Raw genomic sequence first — 23,196 nt, forward strand, 5'->3', positions numbered from 1 at the left:
ATTGCCCTTGAGATTCTTCAGAAATAGTCGGGGAATTGTACGATCCATTCTTCTGTGAATCGCTCAAAATACTTTCTCCGGAAATCTCTTTATTTTTTTTAACCGAAAATTTGTTCGAGGTTTTAACTCAATTTTTCTTAACAAATTCCTACGTAAATTCCTCCAAATATTTTTTTTTTTTGCATTCCTTAATATTAAGAAAATCCTCTGCTGCAAAAATCTCTCTGAAAATCCTTTCAAAAGTTTTGTGGGAATTCTCGCAGACTTTCTTTTTCGGAATTTTTCCCCAGGTATTTTACAGACAGGCTTCAGATTTTTTTTCCCAATAATTTCTAGAGTATCTGGGAAGCTGTACCGATTACTGAACTTAATGATCCTTTGAAAAGTGCTTCAGAAATTTTTCTTGAATTTTCTTCTAAAACTGCCCAGAGAACTCCTTCACAAAATGTTTAAGAAAAAACTTCACAAATACCCCAAAAATTTTTTTTGAAAATTGTTCAGAAATTCATTTGGAAATGTCTTCAAGATTGTTCGACATTATATTCGGAATTTCTCCCGAAAATCCTTTACAGATTCTTTTGAATTTTCTCTTTAAATTTTTCAATGATTTCAATATTCGCTTGGAAATTGTACTGGATTTTTTCCGGACATTTCGCCAGGTATCAGAAAATTTTCTAGGTTCTCAGAAAATCCTGTATACATTGCTTCTGTATGTTCATCTCGATTTTTTTAAGTTTCAAAAAACTCCACGAATTTCAACGACATTCTTCAGAAAATTTCGTTTGGAGTCCTCCCAAAAGATCATCTGGAAATTAACCAGTAGCTTCTCCACAAATTTGTCCTGTAGTTTTTATGGTTATTTCTCTGAGAAGTCTTTTGTATTTTTCCCATGCATTCCATCGGCTTTTGTTTCGGTAATTTCTCTAGGAAATCAACAACAACTTCTTTAGCATTTTTTTTTTATAAACTCCTCAACGATTTGCTGCGGAAATACTGTAACGAATTCCTCTACAATAAACTCTTGGAAATCGTATTGAAATTTCTCCAGAAATTCTTGCAAATTTTCTTATGTTAATCTCTAATGATTTCTCCAGAAATTTCTCCAGTTATTTCGCCAGAAAATCCTACCAACATTAGCACTGAAGTATTACGTCTAATTTGTCTGAAAATCCTTTTCAGAGCTCCCACAAATGTTCATCTCAATTTTTTCCTGTGGTTTCTATTAAAAATATTTTGAAAATTCTTCCATAAATTTATTCACCAATGTTTCAGAGACTCATTGGGATATTTCATTAAGAAAAACACTGCAAAATGATATTCGAATTTCTCGGAAATTCTTCAGAAAATATCTTATGAAACACTACCAGAAGTTGATCTGTAAATTTCTTCAGTCATTTTTTTTGTAGGATTCTTTCGATTTTTTTCGCCAATGGCTCTAGAAAACACACCACATATTCTCTTGGAATTTATGCATAAATTCCGCAACTATTTTCTGTGATAATACTTTAACATATTTATCTAGAAAAACTCTTGCAAATCGTTATTTATTTATTTTTATTTATCCAGAAATTTATCCGAGTTATCAAGAAATTTCTTTAGAAAATCCTATAGAAATTAATCCTGAGATATTTTTCAAGAATTTATCGGTACATCCTTTTTGGAGCTCGCATGAATATTCGTCTCGAAATTTATCTAAAATTTCCTCCAGAAGCTGATCTTTCAGATTTCGGGATCTGTTTGATATTTCGATTCGATATTTTTTTAGGAAACATCTCTTGAAAATCCTTGCTTTGAATTTTCTATATAAACTTCTGAACGATTTTGCGGAAATGCTTTTCTCTAGAATATGCTCTCGGATATCATACTGAAATTTCTCCAAAAATTCTTTCCAAATTTTCTATGGGAGTCTCTCTAAGGGTTTATCCAAAAAATCTTTCAGGTATTGCTCCCAAAAATTAGAAATTTCTCTTGATATCTTCCATAAGTGTTTTTCTGTTAATCCTTTTTTTTTTGAGTGTCCAAGAAAATTCATTTTAAAATTTCTCCTAGAGTTTCTAAAGAAATTCTAAAAAAAATCGTCTAAAATTTTTTCCAGAAATACTTCTTTGGATATGCCATTGAAAATTTCTCCGCAAAATCTTCCACGAATTCTTCAGAAAATGTCATATGAAATCCTTCCAGGATCTGGAAATTCTACCAGTTATTTTTCCGAAAAATCCTCCCGCAATTTTTATGGGAATTTCATAAAAAGTGTTTTGGATTTTATTCCAGGATTTCATCGACTGTTTTTTTTCGACTATTTCTCTAGAAAATTTGCTTCAGAAACAACTGAAGTTTCTCTATAGATTCCTCATTGTTTTTTTTTTTGCGGAAATACTAAAACGAATTCCTCTAGAATATACTTCTATGGAAATCTCTCTAATAGTTTACCCAGAAATTCTTCCAAGTATCTCTCCAGGAAATCCTATAGAAATTTGCCCTGAAATACTTTATGATAGTTATTTTTGCAATTCCTTTTTTTGGTCATCCCTTTAAAATTCCTCCCGAAGTTTGTCAAAAAAGATATTTTACAAAGAAGTTCGATTTTTTTCCCAAGATTCCATCGACATTTTTTCTTGGAATTTTTCTACCGTTTAAAATTCAAAATTATCAATAAATTCCTCAACCATGCTCAGCGAATATACTTTTATGAATTCCTCTACAATTCACTCTCTAAAATCATACCAAAATTTCTCCAGAAATTCTTGATACTATTCCTATGGAAGTCACTGAAGAGTTTATCCAGAAATTTTTCCAGGTATTTCTCCAGAAAATGCTTTGGACATTGGTCCTGGAATAATTCAACAGAATTTTTCTGTAAATCATTTTGGAGCTCCCATGGAAATTCCTTTCAATTTTTTTTTCCTAAGTTCCTAGAAGAATAATTTTTATAATTTTGCAAAATTCTCTAAGAATTTTTCGGCAATTCTTCAGAAAAAATCTTATGGATTCCTGCCAGGAGTTCATCTGCAATTATGTTTTTAGGAATTTCTCCGAAAAAAAAAGTCCAGGTTATTCCACTAAGAAGTCTTCCAGAAGATTCTGCAGAAATGTCATCGGAAGTTTATTGTGAAGTTCCTTAGGAACTGCCTTAGTTCAGGGATTACTTTAAAAATTCCACATGGCATTTCTCATAAATATTCTTCAAAAATTCATTTGTAGATGTCTCTCTTGCAACTATTCTAGAAATACCAAAATTCCTTAAAATTTGTTTTTCAGTTTTTTCATTGAGAAATTTCTCTACAAAATCTTTTGATATTTGCCATGGAATTTTTTCCTCACAATTCTTTAGGAATATCTTCGGAAATTCTTCAAGACATGTTAATGTAAATGTCTTAGAATTTTTTCTAAAAATCTTTCCAGAAATTTATACGGAAAATCCTTTTGAAGCATGGAAATCCTTCTGAAGCATTTTCCAGAGAATCTTGTTGAAATCTCTGTTGATAATTTCAGGAATTCCAAAAGAAATTCTTCTCCTAATCCCCCATGAAGTTTCCGAAGATTTTTTGTTTTGGTAATTCATCTCGAAATTTATGTTGATAAAATACTAAGGAACACCTTTTAAGAATTGAAGAAATCTGGCGAACAATGGCCGTGACCAAGGTTGGAGATTGACAGCCACGAACACTCCTTCTTCTTCTTTCTTCTTTATGGCTCGACGTCCCACTGGGACTTTGCCTGCCTAACTTCAACTTAGTGTTCTTTGAGCACTTCCACAGTTATTAATTGAAGGGCTTTCTTTGCTTGCCATTGCATGAATTTGTATATTGTGAGGCAAGTACAATGATACACTATGCCCAGGGAGTCGAGAAAATTTTCCCGACCTGAACGGGAATCGAACGCGCCGTCTCCGGATTGGCGATCCATAGCCTTAACCACTAGGCTAACTGAAGACCCCGAACACTCCCGAATTTTATCTACCGTCAGCGCCACGCTAATGCTGAGAACAAAAAGTAAGATTTTTTCAAGTTGATGTACAAAATCCAACAGCGTGATTACTCGGGGTTAGGAATTGGATTTCAAAACCTTTGATAAATTCCAAAGCAGAATTCGCATAAAAATAAACGCAGTACATCGTATAAAGTACAACTTTAAGTTATCATCGCATATATGTACGGTACAGGAACAATATTCATCGCATATGATGTATTTTTTTGAAATTATTGCGATGTATCTGGTGAAGTCGTATATGAATACAAATCAGCTCTTACTGGGTATTATAGGGCTTACATCGTAATAAATGATATTTTATTGTGTTGAACTTAACTTATTCACATAAGCGTGCGAGCGGATTTGCAAAATTCCAAATGAATTCGCATAGTTGCATACTACAATGATTATACGACTTTACTTGGTACTTTAATTTTTTGGGGTACATAGTGAAAAATGTGCGAAAAATCACGCTTCGTCTTGTTTAACTACAAATAGTTTCCCAAACACATATGAGAATATTATTAAGTCGCATAAGATGCTATATTATATCGCAATAGTGCACACTGTAAATCGCATAAAGCATTGCTTCAAGTCATATAGCGTTATTATTGTCCGGCCCGCCTGTTGTTGCATCTAATACGATGTAACTTTAAAACATACATAAAAATACGTATAACATGGTTATAAATTTCATTATACGTGCATAATGCATATTGATTGTCTAAGACTAGTTCAAGTCCAATTAGTTTAGAGGAGGCTCTGAAAATCAATTTAACCCAGTATTTCAAAAAAAAATTAACATATGTTCTAGATTTTTGTCCTGTTGGATCCCATTGTGCGTCTGGCGAAAATTCGATCAAAACTTGAAAATTCTGCAGAAACCGGAACGTACCAGTTGATTGCGCCCGCCGACCGGTGAGTCCTTTCTCGTGATGGCGCGAAACGTTCGCTCCCATGATGATTGCTTCCTCGGTTTGGTGTTGCTGGCCCAGGAACGACGGCGACGACGTCGAGCAGTTCACATTATTATTACCGTCATGATGGTGCTGAGCTGGCGCTCCACTCACTAACCCGCCATCGCAGCAACCCTGGTGCTGCACAAACAGATCACTATCACTACTGCTACTGGCAGCCCCTTTGCTTATGCAATCAATTTTCCCACTGCTAACTAGATTGGCTCTGCCTTCACTTCCACATCCACTACTAGCCCGATGGACAGCCGCAGCGTTCCCGTAGCCTTCTACAAGTGCGATGGCGGCGTCAAAATCACGGCACACTTCGTCTTCCTCGTCGTCGTCGACGTTACCACCGGCGAATTTCCGCTGCCGGAGGCCAATTTTAGCATGATAATTGCCACTTTCGGTCCGGTGGTTCGGCCAACACTGCTGGTCTACTACAATGGCTTCGTTACAACCAGCAGCAACGGTCGAACAGCTGCCACCGCCGCCGTACCGGTTCAGATCCCGAGGACCGTCTTCTTCCGTCGTCGTAGGACGAGCCTTCTTGTCTACCGGCACCTCACTTCCGACGGATGGGCGGCGTTTCGTGTCACCAACACCACCACCACCACAGACACCACCACCGAGGTTCTGATTCTGAATGGCAGTTTCGGTGTCGGTGCAATCTACCCCACTACACTTTGCCGGATTCTTCTTTTTCTTCTTGCAGCCTTTGGGGAAGATTTTCGGCTTGTTTGAAGAGCTGTCGGAGTTGGAGCTGCCGCTCTGGAGCGATGCTAGCCGTTGGACTAGTTTGAGGAGGACCTGTTGTGTGGGGAAAACGAGAAGGAAACGACAAAAGGAAACCATTAGAATTGGACTAGTCTATTGGGTTTGAATATGGTTTGGATGAAGATGTGGCCGTTGTTGGAGATGGGTCTCCCGGGAGTCAATAGCAGTAATAGTCTGCAAAAAGGGAACTTTCAACCACTTGACATTGTTGGGAGCGGACATAATCATTAAGGATGATGTGATTGTACGATAGCAGATGCATATTTGAATTTTTGTTTGTAGTATTCAAGGTCGATGGGTTTATTAGATCATTTCTATTTCAGACCTTTACCGCAGAGTTATTGCTTTTTGAATTGGCATAGGTACTTGTATTGAGAGGTGTGAGGAATAAGTAAAGCAACCACTGTTTGTCCTAAGCCATAGAACCGCAATACAGAGTATACATTTTCGACATATAACTATTGCTAACGAAATGATTAGTTTGAACGGCTTAGATATTAACAACACAGAGAAAGATATTTCCGAAAAAAAAAATGAATATATTAAAAGTTAGCAATGAAAAATAGGGGTGAAAGCATCAATAAATAAAAAAGTTTCACAAACAAATAAAAACTGGCTTTTCAGATAATTTCAGGAGGATTCCGAAGAGAATCCCATTGGATTGAAAGGACGCCCCTTAAATCCTCTGGAACGACTCTCAGAACTGCGACTCCTAGAACGCCCCTGAACCCTTCCAGAACCGCCTGAAATACCCCGTGAAGCCTCTTGAACTATTCTGAAACCCCTTGAAAACCGCTGGAACACCGTTGAAATTATCTGGAACGCTCATAAACCCCTTGAGCACCCTTGGAACGCCTTTGAAATCCTCAGGAATGCCCCATGCAATCCCTTGAATCTTCCTGCAATTTACAGGAATATCCCTCCTGCAACCCCCTGAAACCCCAGGGAACCCTTTGAAAACCCCAGGTTCGCCCCTGAAACCCTCAGAATGCCACTAAAATCTCCTGGAGTCATCCCGTAACGCTCATGCAACCCCCTGAAGCATCATGAAGCCCCCTGAAACCCCCTGAAATACTCCTGAAACTCCCCAAAAACCCCTGGAACGCTTCTGAAATCACGTGGAACATCCAGAATTTGAAACCTCTCCTGGAACCACTTTAAAACTTTTGGTACGCACCTGAAACCTTCCGAAACCCCTTTGAAACACCTGGAACGCTTCTAAAATCTTACGGAACAACCCTGATTATCCAGGAACGCCCATGGATCCCCTGAAACACTCCTGGGACGCCCTTGAACCCTCTTGCAGCCCTCTGAAACCCTCCGGGAGCTTCTTTAAGGACAAACGTCTTTGAATCCCAGTTCAACAATGCACCAGAACCTCAAATGCACAAATCTCAAGATGTAAACAACTATCGATAGTGACATTTTGATTTCGTTCTTGCTCACTTGTCATAAGCTTAAAATAAGAAGACCCGTTCCGCTGGTACACTACAACCTAAAACCTATTTAATGCACTTCTAGTTTATGCACGGTTACTATTGCCACGGCGGCCAGGGATGTTTATAAGGAGAGCGTTTCAGGGGGACCCAACGGGTTTCAGCAGGGTACCAGAAAATCTCAAGGGGAGGTTTTGGGGTATGAGGGTGTTTTCGAAAGCATTGCAGAGAGTTTAAGAGGCATTCGCCAGTTTTTTTTTTTACGGAAGTTATAGGTACGTTTTCGGGGGTTTCCAAGGGATTCACGTGCGTCACAAGGGGTCCGAGTGGGTCTTAAAGTGGTTTCGGAGGCATTTCAGGAGATTTTAGAGCATTTTAGGCGAGATTTGCGGGATTCACGGAGGCGTTTTCGGGGATTTTGGCGGGTCTCAGGTGCGTTACATGGAGTCCGAGGGTGTTTAAGGGAAATTTGAAGGCATTTCAGGAAGTTGCAGAGCATTTTTGACGAGATTCAAAATACATGCGCCCGAGGGGGTTTTAGGGGGATCTTTGAGGCATTTCAAGAAGTTTCTGAGCATTTTCGGTGGAATTCAGAAGCGTTACGGAGTCGTTATGGAGGCGTTTTCGTGGGTTACGGAGCGTCTCAGGCGCAATGTTTAGGGGGCTTTAAAGGCGTTTCAGAGTTTCAAAGCATTTTCGCTAGGATTCAGAGGCGTTATGAAAGCGTTACGAATGAGTTTTCGGGGGTTCCGGAGCATCTCAGGTGTGTTACATGGGGTCCGAGGGGGTTTTAGGGGGATTTTGGAGGTATTTCAGGAAGTTTCAGATCATTTTCGGCGGGAGTCCTTACATATGAGTTTGCGGTGGTTTTTGAGCGTCTTAGGAGCGTTACATGGGGTCCGAGGAGATTCGTGGGGATTTTGGAGGCATTTCAGGAAGTTTAAGAGCACTTTTGGCTCGGAAAAGGCATTACGGAAGTGTTACGGATGACTTTTCGGAAGTTTCAAAGCGTCTCAGGTGCGTTAAATGGAGTCTGTCGGGGTTTTAGGGGGATATTTGAGGCATTTCAGGAAGTTTCAGAGCATTTTCAGCCGAATTTAGAGGCGTTAGGCAGGCGTTTCAGGGGTTTTTGGAGGTTCTCAGGTGCGTTACATGGAGTTCGAGGGGGTTTTAGCAGAGCAGCGTGTTTAAGTGCCTCAGGTGCGTTGTTGGTTTTAGGAGGATTCTGGAGGCATTTAAGGTAGTTTCAGAGGATTTTCAGAGACCCCATCACAACATCTTTTGAAACGCCCCTGGAATGCCTTTTGATTTATGGGTATTTTTCAAACCCCCTGATACGACCCTGACCTGAAATGCCTCGAAACGCCATTGAAACGTCCTTGAAGTCATCATAATCAATTTGAAATGCCACTGAAGGCCCTTTGGACGCCTTTAATAGGGGAACCAACATAGGCTTCAGAAACCCCCTGAAGTGCACCTTAGAACCCCTTGAAACACTCCTTTATAGATGCACTTCTATACATATAAAAATGAGTTGGGAGTCCCTTTAAGGCAACAAAACTCACGAATGGATTAACCGATCAGCATGACTCTTGCACGGTTGGATTCGTATTCATGGTGACTGTGTTTATGAATAGAAAAAGTTACGACAATCAACTAAAAAGTAAGAAAATAGATAAAGTAGGTACTGGTATTTTATGAATTGGGAAGAAAATCAACACGATCGATACGAAACCAATCTAGAGTGCTCTGCTTAGAGTGTTCTGCTAGAAAATTTCCTTAGGACTTTTTCAGAAAACTCTCAAGAAAACTCTCATTAGATTAATCTTGAAACTGGTCCACGGGTTTTGTCATATGTTCTTTCCAAAATTCCACCTGAGATTCCCTAAGAGAGTTCAAAAAAAATTTCTTCAAGATTCGCTACATAAGTTCGAAATTTTACAAAATTTCTGAAAAAAAATCCTCAAGAAATAGAAGAAGAATGTTTTCCAATAGTTCTTCTACAAATCTCCAAAAACATTCTTGACAGAATTTCTTAAAGAATCCCATAAATATCTTGAGAAGTTTTGGATGAATCTTCGAAAACATTAAACACATTGTTTTAAAAATAATTCCTTCGATAAGTTTCTGTAGGAATCTCTACAAGAATTTTGGAAGGAATCAGAAAATTATTTCTAAAGAAATTCGTGCAATAACTTCTGAAACAATCCAAAATTAACTTTAGGGACATTTCGGAGAAAAGCGAAATATCTGAAATAATCCCTGATAGAAATTAAAGAAATCCCTTAGAATATATCCAAATGAATCTTTGTTAGATTTTTTAGGGAATTACAGGAGGAATTTGTGAGCATAACCTTAAATATATTTCTGTAGAAATCCTGGGACAAATTTCTGAAGGAATCCCTAAAACATGTACCGTCAAAGCGCCATTCACCGTGTGCCTTCGAATATTTTTTCATTATTTCCATATTATGATTGAATGATATGACAATTTCCCTTCAATTTCACCAATACAACATTTTATTGGTGAAATTGAAGGGAAATTGTCATATCATTCAATCATAATATGGAAATAATGAAAAAATATTCGAAGGCACACGGTGAATGGCGCCTTGACGGAATTTTATTTGAAGAAATCTCTGAAAGAGTTCACTATATCAGATAGTTTTTTTTTGTTCGGGTGAGGACACACAGAATTCGAAAACTCACAAAGGTAAATTACTTTGTATCTTTCTACTTATTTTCCCTATTCTACACTGAGAATACTGAAACTCCGAAAATCATACGAACCAACTATGATGTTTTGCCACAAGAATTTCTTGCGAAAATCATAGTTACGAACTATGATTTTGGATTCAAAGCGCCAACTATTATTGTCATACTGTTACTGTATAAATTTCATAACACTCACGTATGAAAACCATACCGAAAACGTATAAAAACTTATGTGTTATGACTATCATATATATTTTCATGAAATATTTTGTACAAATTAAAAAAAATCGCAACCTGGAATCGAACTAGGAACGTCAAGGTTGGTGAGTGCGTGCTTTACTCATTCGCCCATCGACGCTTCGGAAATTGAAGTGGTTAGAAGCCAGTTAAAGGTTTTGTTGTTTTCTAGCAATAGCGTTTCATAACACATCTTATGATTTTCATACGATGCTCCTTATAAGATTTTTCATACGACAAGTCTTATGGATTTCGCTTTTCAATGTATGAAAAGCATACGAGAACTATGAAATGATGAAAAAAAAAATAAAAAAAAACTGATTCATAAGATGTCAGCTATGAAAAACAGGCGAACAGTATCCTCAGTGTATCTTCTCTGCATATACATCTCATGTATAAAACGAATGTTCATAGCCATCGCTACAACTAAAAACGGAATGAAAAAAGCCGTTTCTCTGCTTTCCATCTTTCACAGCACAGTGTGAATCTAACATATAACACCTATAAGCAGTGTTGCGAATACTCACTTGCGAAAAGTTATACTCACTTGCTTCTATCTCAGTCCAGAAGCATGCTATCAAAAAATGATATTTGAAGGGATTTTAGATTGTAGTTTAATCTAAAAGTTTGCCTAATAAAGTAAAGGTCGCAGACGCATACCAAAATCGTGAGAGAGCTGTAAGCACAATGTGAGTATAAATTACACGAATTTTACTCACCTCGTACTCACAGCTCACTCACAACTTTGGTATACGTCTGCGACCTTTACTTCATTCGGCAAACTTTTAGATTGAACTACAATCTAAAAGCCATTTTTAGATAGCATACTTCTGGATTGAGATAGTAGCAAGTGAGTATCACTCTTGCATGTGAGTATTCGCAACACTGCCTATAAGTTTGCAAACAAGCGAACTGTGTCGCTTCACATCACATCACACACAATTTTTCGCTTTACGCCTGGCATCTACGCACCAATGCGTCAACCCAAATGCCAGAAATAACACTTCACAGCAACACTCCAACATCCGCATTAGCTTGTGCAGATGCTGTAAACTTCACGGTCTGTTGGCAATAAGCGACTGCAATCATCACTTCCCTCCCAATCCCCACATTAACCTGTAATCTGACGTAGCAGGCGCTATAGGGCACTGCATGAAATTCTCTCCTTCTCTATCACTCTTACAGAAATTGTGTAAACAACAAGGCCAAGAAACGTCAAAATCCCATACAAAATCAAAGCAATGCAGTGCCCTATTGTCGTCCTAAAGAAGATCATCAATAGGAGAAGGTGGGGTAATATGCACCCCCTAAGCAAACGAGGCCCAATAACTAAGATTAAGATGATTTTATGCATGTCTTGCGTATTGAAAGTTAGTTTACTTATTTAGCTAAGAGACGACAACCTTTGGTCCACGTAATATCAATTTTACCTAATCAAATTAACAATTCAAAAATGTGTTACGTTTTGGGTGCTGAAAAATTGTTGGGGGCAAAACGCACCTTGAGGTGGGGCAATACGACCTCTGGTATTTCCCGCTTTGAATTCTAATGAAGTACCAAGCGACTCCATCTTACTATTTACGGCAACAAATGGAAGGTGTAGGAGGTGGATGGAAGTGAATTCTATACAATTGGCACGCAATCGCTAAATTGCGTGCACCTCAAATTAGACATTTTTTTCCAAATGTGGAAAATCTTCGTTTTCCACGCTTTTCATTCGAATATTATTGTCATTCTTGGGCTTGTTCGGCTTAATTTTACATCTAGTTTGCTTGCATCTGACGGAACTTCACTTATATAGTGAAACAGCGCGAGGGCGTTTTACCCCGGGGGTGCGTATTACCTTAGGTAACCCTACTCACACACTGAGGATGCCTGAAAATGCAATATAATAAAAGCAAATCTTTGACAAAAAGGTCGGAGGTCATAAGGTTGACGGTCAAAAGGTCGAATGGACAAAAGGTCGAAGGGTCAAAAAGTCGAAAAATCGACTAGGACAAAAGGTCGAAAATAAAAGTGGTCTAAAGGTCAAAATGTTGAAATTAAAAAATAACGAGGATAAATGGTCGAAAATACAAAAGGTACTATTATTTCGACATCTAATTTTTGAACTGTCATATCTCGGAGACAAGTGAACCGAATGGAATGAAATTTCCAACGTTTATCAACAATATATTAATACTTAATACGACGTTATAAAATTTAATATTTTCTCACGACGAATTAAGTTATGCAGGATTGAATTTTTTACCCATACAGAGGAAAATAAGTCAAATTCACAATACCACACAAAAATTACTAAATGTGTTCTTCCTTTAATCTTAATAGGCTCTAATATATCTGATTAGAGATATCTTGAGAACAGTAGTGGAAAATCTTTGGATATCAACACTAAAATTTATTGACATTGATGTAAAAAAAATACATTTTTTCGAGAAAAATCCAAAAAATGTCTATCCATGATAACTTTTTTCAACGTTCAAAAAATACCTATATTTTAAATATTTATTTAATTATTTATTTATTGTTATAGTTATTGACGTCAATCATAAGTAGACCGTTTCGTTACATTTTAAACCTAAGCTTATTATATATTGTTTTTACTTCAACTAATTTATATTACGATTTAACATAAATTGTTTTTTCAGTTTTGTTTTTATCATTGTAAAATCTATGGTTTGGCAATGTTTATTGTATATAGACATAATTTGGTTTAAAGGCCCAAATTTTGCGTAATCATTATGATGATGGTTGGTGGAAAAAATGCTACGTTTCCGTAGTGGTCTAGAAGAAGCATAAAAGTTTAATTTTGATAAAAGTTCCATCGAGTCAATACGCTGCGAAACCATATCATTAACAAACGATAACACTGCAAATTCTCGGCGTTGCTTAAGTGTTTGAATATTAATGAGCATACATCGTGCTTCATAGGATGGGAGAGGCAACCTTGTCCAGCCTAGTTTGCGGAGTGCAAAAAGTAAAAACTGTTTTTGAATTGATTCTATGCGTGTTTCATGTGTTACTGAAAACGGTGACCAAACTATACTACAGTATTCTAAAATTGAACGCACATAGGCGATATATAACGTTTTTATAGTATATGGATCATAAAAATTATAACTAAACCATTTAATAAAACCCAAGATATTGTTTGCTCTATTGATAATTGTATTATAGTGGTCTATGAATGTTAGTTTGGAATCGAAAAACACTCCCAAATCTCTTATTCCTGTACATCTTTCCACAGATTGATTTCCTAGAAAAAATGTCCTATTGGATGTACTACGTTTTCTGCTTAACTCTATAGAGTTGCATTTTTTACATTTAGTTGTAGTAGACTCTTGATGCACCAATCATAAAATATATTAATTTCATTTTGGAAAATGTTCACATCTTCATCGTTTAATATTTCTAAGTAGAGTTTCATGTCATCGGCATATATGAGGACTTTTACATGTTTAAGGATAAAGCAAATGTCGTTAACGTACAAAATGAATAGTAAAGGGCCTAAATGAGATCCTTGAGGAACTCCTGATGTAACTTGAATTGGTTTTGATTTTGCCCCTTTGAATTGAACAATTTGTTGTGTGACATGTGCAGCGCACATGTCATCAAGTCCCGCATAGCAACTATATTTCTTTCAAGGACCACACCAGTGGCACCATATTGCAACAGTCAATAGGTTCCCATACAATCGATCTGCTTAGGCGACAAATGCAATGCACGCATAAGCAGAACGATGACCACCAACAGTTTCGCACCATTCTCATATTGCACATTCACAAAGTACAATTGTAAAGTTATCACCAAGGGCCCTAGCCTTGAACCCGCTTTCTCCATATGTTCTCTCTTTAAGAATATTCTCTCTCTTTCGAACTCATATTGATCACCATCGATCGACTACACAAATACTTAAGAATGACATCCAGATACCTCCAGCAGGAACCAATGTAATTACGAACCTCAATAAATATCAGTTTAGTTTCAACCATCAAATGGGAATGTTCTCAGTCTGTACATTATTCTGATGACCAAATGCCACAAATATTACAGTTGTCTGCTAGTTAGATATAACTATACCCATTTTAGAAGACTTTGTTCGAATCCTTAATCGTTTATGAAGCATTAATATATTGTTAATGTATGTACGTTCAAAATTCATTCAATTCGGTTCACTGGTTTCCGATATATGATAGTTCAAAAATTAGTCGTCTAAATAATAGTATTTTACCGGAACGGTTCTAACTTTGCGAAAGATTAATCAATCGAGCCCAAATTTTTACCAATGATGCATATATAATAGGTTGACAAACAGTCAGAATTTGAGATTTTTTTGAAGCACTCTATGAAAAGTTACAATATGTTGACATTTTTTGTGTGAGAAAAAAAGTTGCCTATCCCAAACAATTTGGCCACCCCCTGTGCAATACCGTTGGCTGTTTTGCTACACATACAACAGTGAGTAAACGATTTAAAGACACAGACAATTTGAAATTAAGATTATAACCCAAAATAGGATTCCACAAATGTTTGAACGAAAAGGACAACACGACAGACTAAAAGCATTAGGACAAGAGAGAAGGTCCCAAACCTGGAGCGAAACGTCGGAGCGAGAACATTGTAGTTCGCTTAATTCTCTGATAAGACTGCCGAGCCATTACAATTTTAGATCCTAGGTGACACCCAGTCGAAAATACAGCCCACATAAAGCCTTTCAGTACACTTCGCCGTTCAAGAAAGGTAAAAACTTTATAATGAAAGTCTAAAATATTAACAAATTTAAATGTACAACCAAAAATTTGAACGACTTCCAAAATCTGAAAAAAGACGTATTGATGCTCAGAGAATTTAAAGTATTTAAAAATGCTAAGAAATTGTCTTCCCAGGCAACAGTTTGAAGTCTAGTTTTGATAAGGTTCTGGGAGTCATCATAAACACGAACGTAAAATATTTTGATTTGAGTTTTTTTGTTGATTTTGATCTCTTTCATAAAGCAATCTCTTGGGTTCTAGGGTAAGGGAGGTATTTTGGACCCCTTTAGGAAGTGGATGAACAATTTAGCGAAAAAAGAAAGTTCCCACTTCAAAATATGGATAATTTCAGAAGGCATTACGTAGAGCAACATGTTTTCTGACGAAAAAGGCCAAACAAAACTCAAAATTGTTGTAGTAAATACAAGAAATATCAAAACTCCTGAAAGATCTCGGGCTTCTATTTTGGGCCACCTGATTTTATTTTGGCCCACCAAATTAAACTTCAATTGATTGATGAAACGAAAGCCACCTCAGCAAAAATTTAAACATAGTTAAAACTACGTGAAGTTTACATCTTTTCTATTCATTTTTTGAGGCAGGGAACGTTTAAAAATTACGTAACGGTAAAAAAAGATGAAATTTTGTTTTTACGCATTGTAGTATGATGTTTCATAAAAAATGTGTATTTATTAACTATTGCTTGACGTCAGTCACCATGCACAAATTACGTAACACTTCATAGAAGTGTGAAAGTCTAGTGATTTTGCTAAATATAAAGGCGTTACACACATATTGTAATGAGTGGAAAGGCCATAAAATAAAGTAATTTGAATGATACGTAAATTGTCAAATATACATTAGATAACACATTGTCTCAGTCATCAACTGATTGCCGAGAAGGACAACTTTTCTAAACTGGACGACTGACCACCTAAAAATTTCAACTTGTCGAAAAGTTGTTAGGACACAAATCGAATCGAAGTTTTTAACTTGAATCGAACCCACAACAATCTAATTGCAAAACAAACGTATAACAACCCAGATCACGGGAGGTCCCAACTAATTCTATTTATCTGTTTTTACATTGGCATGAATGTTTTCTCCCTTTAGAAGGAACTGGAGAGATGGATCTGACAGGTGGTCCAAAATATGTCCACATCTGATTATATTGAACATATTTTGGCCATACCTGAAACCTCCATTTGAGTAAATATTATCGCTGCACCGAGGTTAAGAACAGTTTATTTTGAGTTCTTACAAGGTCCTAACTACATTCACATGAAATAAATATTTATTTCTAAAATTTAATACTTCTTCGAAGCCGACTAGAAATTTGTCACCTTCTTTGTTTTTGGTGCTTTTCCGTGCGTTTCATTGGAAGTGAAAACACTTCTTCTATTTTTGATTCTGAACAGCATATTTAACTGACATCCAAAATAAATGTCATCACATTGTTGAATACTTTTTGTGTTCCAATAAAAATTTACCAAGATTTAGTAGGTAATATGTGATAAATATCATAAAACTCCCTAGGTGGGCCAAAATACCTGCCCGGTCCAAAATACCTCCACTACCCTATAACTGTGTACAGGCGGGTTTAAATGCATCATGTACATAATGTCAAATTCTTTGGTATCTAGATTTTACGTATGGTGGGTAACTCTAAGGTTCTTATATATTGTAAGGTTGAGCATGACGTTTAATTTGTGGAGAAAAGCAGAGGAAGCGAAATTTCAAAGGAATTTGAGGAGGCGGGGGATTTTTTTCAGAATTTGTCACGGTGAAAAAATAATGGCCGCTCAGCCAGTTTTGACATCTAAGACTACCTTAGGATATGTAAATACCTTGGGTAACTCCATGCATTGGGCTTTCTATATCTAAACACACTCACCTGATCCGTTGCAGCAACAGTCCCAGCAAAAAACGACGAACCGGACGATGCCGAAGAAGATGACGACGACACTCCTGTCACACTCGATCCTTGCAACCCTTCCCGTTCTTCTTCGTCTTTTTTACCACTTCCGTGCACTTTACCACTCTTGCAATTAGATTTATAGCAACTACTAGCAAACCCACCTAAAGCACTTTTCTTCGCTCTACTAGAACCACCACCGCCATCACTACCATCACTTGCACTTCTCCGAGCTGTTGCGTTTCTGTTGTGAACACGGCACGACGATGAATTGTCACGCTCACCGGCGACGATGACGTTTTGATTCCCGGTAATCGCTAACGACCGGTGCTGGCAATCATCGCTAACGCCGGCGTGATTGTTGACGCGGCAAATGATTCGGGAATCTGAAAAATGAAAAAAAAAAAAACGGAAATTGAAAAAGGAAACATTAGCAAATGTTATCAATTGGGCGATTGCGAATAGAATGGGTGGTAATTGAGTCACACAGGATGGATGAACACCTTGAACACCTTGTTAAAACAATCTTAACTAAATTCCATGATTGCCCATTTCTGCTTCAAACATACTTGAATTGAACATTTTAAATAATACATTCTTAATAAAAGTCCATGTTTACTTGACAACTCAAAGTTGTCTCTTCTCGTCTCATTTGTATCTAGTAAAACGCATAAACTTCAAATACTATTCCCTGAATGTATGCAACCCACATCCAGTCAATAATTGCAAAACCTTAGGCAAAACCTCAACCTTCGTCGTCACCATCGGCGACAACGACGATTCCAGCTCCGACTCCGCCCAATATTTGATATTTGATATTGACGGAACGAGAACGGCTGACCTCGGAGCGTTACTCGCTGGTTGCTGGATGATACCAGAGGCGCCGGGACGGGATTAGTCAGCCGGTTCGTCCGTGGCGGTTTTCATAAACCTACGTTGTCGTCGTCCCGTTTCCAATATCAAATCCGTCGTCGTAGGGAGCGAACGTGCTGCGGTTAGGGCTTTCGCGTGCGGTATCCATCGGACGCAATATCCGGTTACCTACCGCTGCTGCAGCACTGGGTGTAGGGAACACGTCAGGGTCAGGTGAATCGAATCGGCGTCGATGGTGATGATGATGAGAATGATGCCGTAACCGCCGGTGACAGCATCGGTTTGTGCTTGTCAGATGCGGGACTGACTGACTGGTCGTGCTGGGCAGAATGTCGGTCCAATTTGACATTCAGTGTCTCGTTTAACATGCGGGCTGCGTGCCGATTCAAAATAGAGAAATTTGAATGTTCACGTATGCACTTGAACATAAATTAAAAGAAACTTGAAGTAGATAGAATAAATAAAACATAAAAAAAATCACTACGGGGAAAAAAAATATTTTCAGAAAAGTAAGTGCATTAGCAAAGAAAAAAAAATTAAAAATACAATGCAGATATTGAAGATTTTATAATCCATAAAAATAAATTGAAAAAAGCATGTAAGCATTCTACGCGATTTGAAAGCAAATTCAACAAAAATAAATAAGACGAACAATTTTTAGAAATTACGAAGATATTTGAATTTTTTTTTTTAAGTTTGTCAAAATCTGAAGAAATATTTGTTTTTTTTTTATTTTGCTTTTAGTTTTTGACTTTTTTTTATTAAAAATGGAGCTATACTTTTTATATTGGTTTTAATACACATTAAGAGGAAGGATTAGGGTGTTTCCTGATTTTTTTACTGGTGTAAAATTTTTACCAGTTTTCCAGAAACTTTTTTTTCGAAATTTTATGTAAAAATAGTAGGTTTTTGAAAAAATGAGAAACATTTTCCATCAGAAAAAAAAAACAGAAGATACCTCGATCCTTTCTCTAAATGTGTATGTGGAAACAGATTTTGAAAACATTCGTTATTCGATAAAAAATCAAAAAAAAAAAGGAAATGCATCTAGGCTAGGCTTAACAGAGTACGTTAAAAAAAACTCATTGATATTTTGCACAATTCAACAAAAAGTAAAAAAAAAGAGTGATTTAAAAATGAAGTTTAAAAACTTTGGCATAAGTCGGAAACAGCTTGGTAAGTACACTTTTTTTTTAATTCCATGGGGATAGTAGCAATGATTTTGTAGCAGGATTTTTCATTTCGAAGGGGTTACGTACAAAAGGCTGAAATAACAAAACGCTGAATGCATCAAAAGGCTGAAATTACATAAGGCTGAAATACAGTGCGAGAAATAAGTATAAAGACAGAGCCGTTTTTTTTTTTTACTTATTCATTTATTTGGCAGGCTCGGGCGCCACATGGGCATAACTGAGCCGAAATCTTTTGCTTTTTTTACAATGATTTTACATTTTACAATTTATTACTGCCTTAAAACTATGTTAGTTTGGGAAGCCGAAGTACTCGCGGCTGTTTCGAGGTTAAGGATTGGAAAAAAAAAATAAAATTGGGAAGGAGGGATTTAAAACTAAATTATTTGCTAACTTATACTAAAACATTGATGGGACAAATTGTCCATATCTGTAACGGAACCAAAAAGAAAGGACTTTATCGGTAGAAAACGACAAGAGGAGGACAAACGGAAGGGGGGTGACGACAGACAGGGGCGAACAACAAAACCAAAAGGCGGACAACGAAAACCAGGAACGTACTATATCAAACTCTGACATCAACACGTTTCAAAAACTGGTAAATCAGATTCATGTATTCCAAATCAAGTCCTGCCAACACTTCTCTAACGGGTTTCTGTTGTTTTCTTCGGACCCGGAGAATTTCACGCAGCTCAGATCTGACCTCACGATACTCATTGCATCCCCACACGACATGTTCGATATCCTGGTAAGCCTCGCCACAGACACAGAGATTGCTTTCTGAGAGCCCAATACGGAAGGTATGTGCATTCAACAAATAGTGGTTGGACATCAGCCGACACATTACACGAATGAAATCGCGGCTCAAATCCAACCCTTTGAACCATGGCTTCTTCGACACCTGTGGAATGATGGAGTGCAACCATCTACCCATCTCTCCATCTCTCCATTTGTGTTGCCAGCTGATCAAGGTCTCCTGACGGGCCAATGCAAAAAATTCGTCGAAGGCGATTTGACGCTCGTAAATATCGCCTCCACTAGCGCCCACCTTAGCCAGAGAGTCCGCTTTCTCATTGCCCGGAATTGAGCAATGTGAAGGGACCCAAGCTATGGTGATGATGTATGAGCGTTTGGACAAAGCACTCAAGACTTGGCGTATTCCATTCAGGAAGTACGCTGAGTGCTTCATCGGTTTCATTGACCGAACAGCCTCCAGAGAGCTTAGACTGTCGGTAAAAATGAAGTAGTGCTCAGGTGGGAGAGTGCGAATGTACTCTAAGGTGTAGTATATAGCCGCTAGCTCAGCAATGTATACCGAACATGGCTTTTGAAGCATGTAGGTGGCGCTATGAAATTCGTTGTAGACACCGAAACCACTCGAATAATCGGTTTTCGAACCGTCTGTGAAGAACTGTCTGTCCCCGCTAACATGCCCGAACTTACTTGCAAAAATTTGTGGAATACACACGGAACGAAAAGATTCTGGTATTCCGGTGATCTCATCCTTCATGGACAGATCAAGATCTACAGAGCAACTGTCGAAGTTTGAGAAGTTGTCACGATTGGTGTTAACCGGAGATGGGCTTACCTCCAGCGTCATGTACCAGTAGTACACACTCATAAAACGAGTTTGAGGGTTCTGTTCGAGCAGCTTTTCGAAATTTTCTATGACCAATGGATTCACAACCTCGCATCGGATGAGGAACCGGAACGATAACTCCGCAAAGCGGTCTGTCAGAGGCTGTACACCAGCGAGTACCTCTAAACTCATAGTGTGAGTTGAGTTCATGCAACCTAACGCGATCCGAAGACAACGGTACTGAACCCGTTGAAGCTTCAGCAAGTGTGTTTTCGCCGCGGATTGAAAACAGAAGCTACCGTATTCTAAAACCGACAGAATGGTTGTTTGGTTCAGCCTGATCAAATCTTCCGGATGTGCTCCCCACCATGTTCCGGTAATAGTTCGCATAAAGTTGATTCGCTTTTGGCATTTCTGTATCAGATACACAATGTGCTTCCCCCAGGTGCATTTGGAGTCGAACCAGACGCCGAGATATTGAGAAGACATGCTATGAGTGATTGTCTTACCCATCAGATGGAGCGGAAACTTTGCCGGTTTGTGTTTTTTAGAAAAGACAACCATCTCAGTTTTCTCCGGAGAGAATTCGATACCCAGCTTGAGAGCCCAAGTAGACAAATTGTCCAAAGTATCCTGTAGTGGTCCTTGCAGATCGACTGCTATTGATCCCGTTACAGAGACAACACAGTCATCCGCAAGCTGTCTTAACGTGCAATTTTCCATGAGACAATCATCTATGTCTCTAAAATAAAAGTTGTAAAGAAGGGGGCTTAGACATGAACCCTGGGGGAGACCCATGTAGCTAATTCGTGAAACTGTCAAGTCGCCATGAGTAAAACTCATTTGCTTCTCAAACAGCAAATTATACAAAAAGTTGTTCAAAATTGGTGAAAGGCCACTTCCGTGTAGTTTGTCGGAGAGAACATCGACACAAACTGAATCAAAAGCTCCCTTAATATCCAAAAATACTGAGCCCATTTGCTGCTTTTGAGCAAAGGCAAGCTGAATTTCTGAAGTAAGCAACGCAAGACAGTCGTTCGTTCCTTTGCCTCTGCGGAAACCAAATTGTGTATCAGACAACATGCCATTCGATTCAACCCATTTGTCCAGTCGAAAGAGAATCATCTTCTCTAACAACTTCCGTAGACAAGACAGCATCGCGATTGGACGGTACGAATTATGATCCGACGCGGGTTTCCCGGGTTTTCGAATAGCTATCACTCTCACTTGCCTCCAATCATCCGGAATGATGTTGTTATCCAGGAACTGATTGAACAAGTTCAACAAGCGCCTCTTAGCGACGTCGGGGAGGTTTTTAAGCAAGTTGAACTTAATTCGATCCATTCCTGGAGCGGAATTGTTACATGAAAGGAGAGCAAGTGAGAATTCAACCATCGAAAACGGCCTATCCATGTCGTCCCTATCCTCGGAAACATCCCGAATTATTCGCTCCACGGGTACGGAATCTGGACAAACTTTTTTTGCGAACTTGAGAATCCACCGAGGAGAGCTTTCTCGATCCTCGTTTACCGACGACGCGTTACGCATTCTTCTCCCGACGTTCCAAAGAGTTCTCATTGATGTCTCGCGCGATAAACCCTCGACGAACCGACGCCAGTAACCGCTTTTCTTCGCCTTGATCAAGTTCTTGAACTTGCTTTCAAGGGAAACGTACCGCTTGAAGTTTTCAACCGAACCGCGTTTCCGAAACTCTTTGAACACAGCGGATTTCTCGCGATAGATTTCTGTACACTCGCTATCCCACCACGGATTGGGGGGTTTCCTGCGAGCCGAAGGACCTGGAACTGGCCGACGTTGTGCCTGCAGCGCGCTACTGATGATCAGTTCTGATAGAAACTGATACTCTTCCCGCGGTGGAAGAATTTCTACCGATTGCTCACCGTCGATAATTGCTTCCGCGTATTTTCCCCAGTCAATGTGTTTCGTGAGGTCGTAGGAAATGTCGATAGATGGAGGTTGACGTGAACCATTGGAAATAGAAACAACGATCGGAAGGTGATCACTACCATGGGGATCCTGGATAACCTTCCATGTACACTCCAGCGATAGTGAGCTCGAACAGATTGAGAGGTCTAATCGGCTGTCTCTAGGACTGCCATCTTTAGCTGGAGGTGCCACTCGCGTAACTTCTCCGGTGTTCAGAATTGTCATGTTGAAGTCGTCGCAGAGGTCATATATCAAAGTTGAACGGCTGTCATCGTACAGTTCCCCCCAGCCTGTACCATGGGAGTTGAAATCTCCCATGAGCAGCCGTGGCTCAGGCATAACTGAGCAGATGTGGGCGAGATCCCTGCGAGATATCGCAGTTCTCGGTGGAAGATATATGGAGGCAACACTGAGGGTTTTACCTCGGATTGTCACCTCACATGCGACGGCTTCGATGCCTGTCATCGGTTGAAAATCGACTCTGTAAAATGAGTGCTGCTTTTTGATCCCTAAAAGCACCCCTCCGTACGAGTCGGACCGATCAAGACGGATAATGTTGAAATCGGAAAAAGGTAAGGTTACATCGGGTGTCAGCCATGTTTCGGATAGCGCAAAAACATCGCATTGTAAATTGTTAATTAAAAATTTGAAAGAGTCTAATTTTGGTACGATACTACGACAGTTCCAGTGTAGCAGAGAAATCATATCTTCGACCTCGGTGGTTAAATTAGCCATCGAAAGATACGAATGTCGCAAGGAGGGGCATTTTAGAAGCCAACTGCTTCAAAAGAGGAGACACACAAGGAAGAAGTGCTTTGACAATGCTCTTCACTGAGTCAGAAGCATTAAAG

The 23,196-nt window shown here is 38.6% G+C and overlaps 1 protein-coding gene across 2 annotated transcripts in view; it reads right to left on the bottom strand.

Annotated features, from left to right (window-relative positions):
• The window catches only part of LOC109397657 (uncharacterized), a 386,176-nt gene that overhangs the window by 227,581 nt on the left and 135,399 nt on the right, over positions 1-23,196 (bottom strand). For both annotated transcript variants that reach the window (XM_062845147.1, XM_029880381.2), the window contains 2 exons: positions 16,736-17,142; positions 4,865-5,735 (listed from right to left, as the gene is read on the bottom strand). In XM_062845147.1, coding sequence (XP_062701131.1) covers positions 4,865-5,735; positions 16,736-17,142 — 1,278 coding nt within the window. The remainder of the gene's footprint in view (positions 1-4,864; positions 5,736-16,735; positions 17,143-23,196) is intronic.

This window comes from Aedes albopictus, chromosome 1 (genome assembly GCF_035046485.1).
Source record: "Aedes albopictus strain Foshan chromosome 1, AalbF5, whole genome shotgun sequence".
Classification (NCBI taxonomy): Eukaryota; Metazoa; Arthropoda; class Insecta; order Diptera; family Culicidae; genus Aedes; species Aedes albopictus.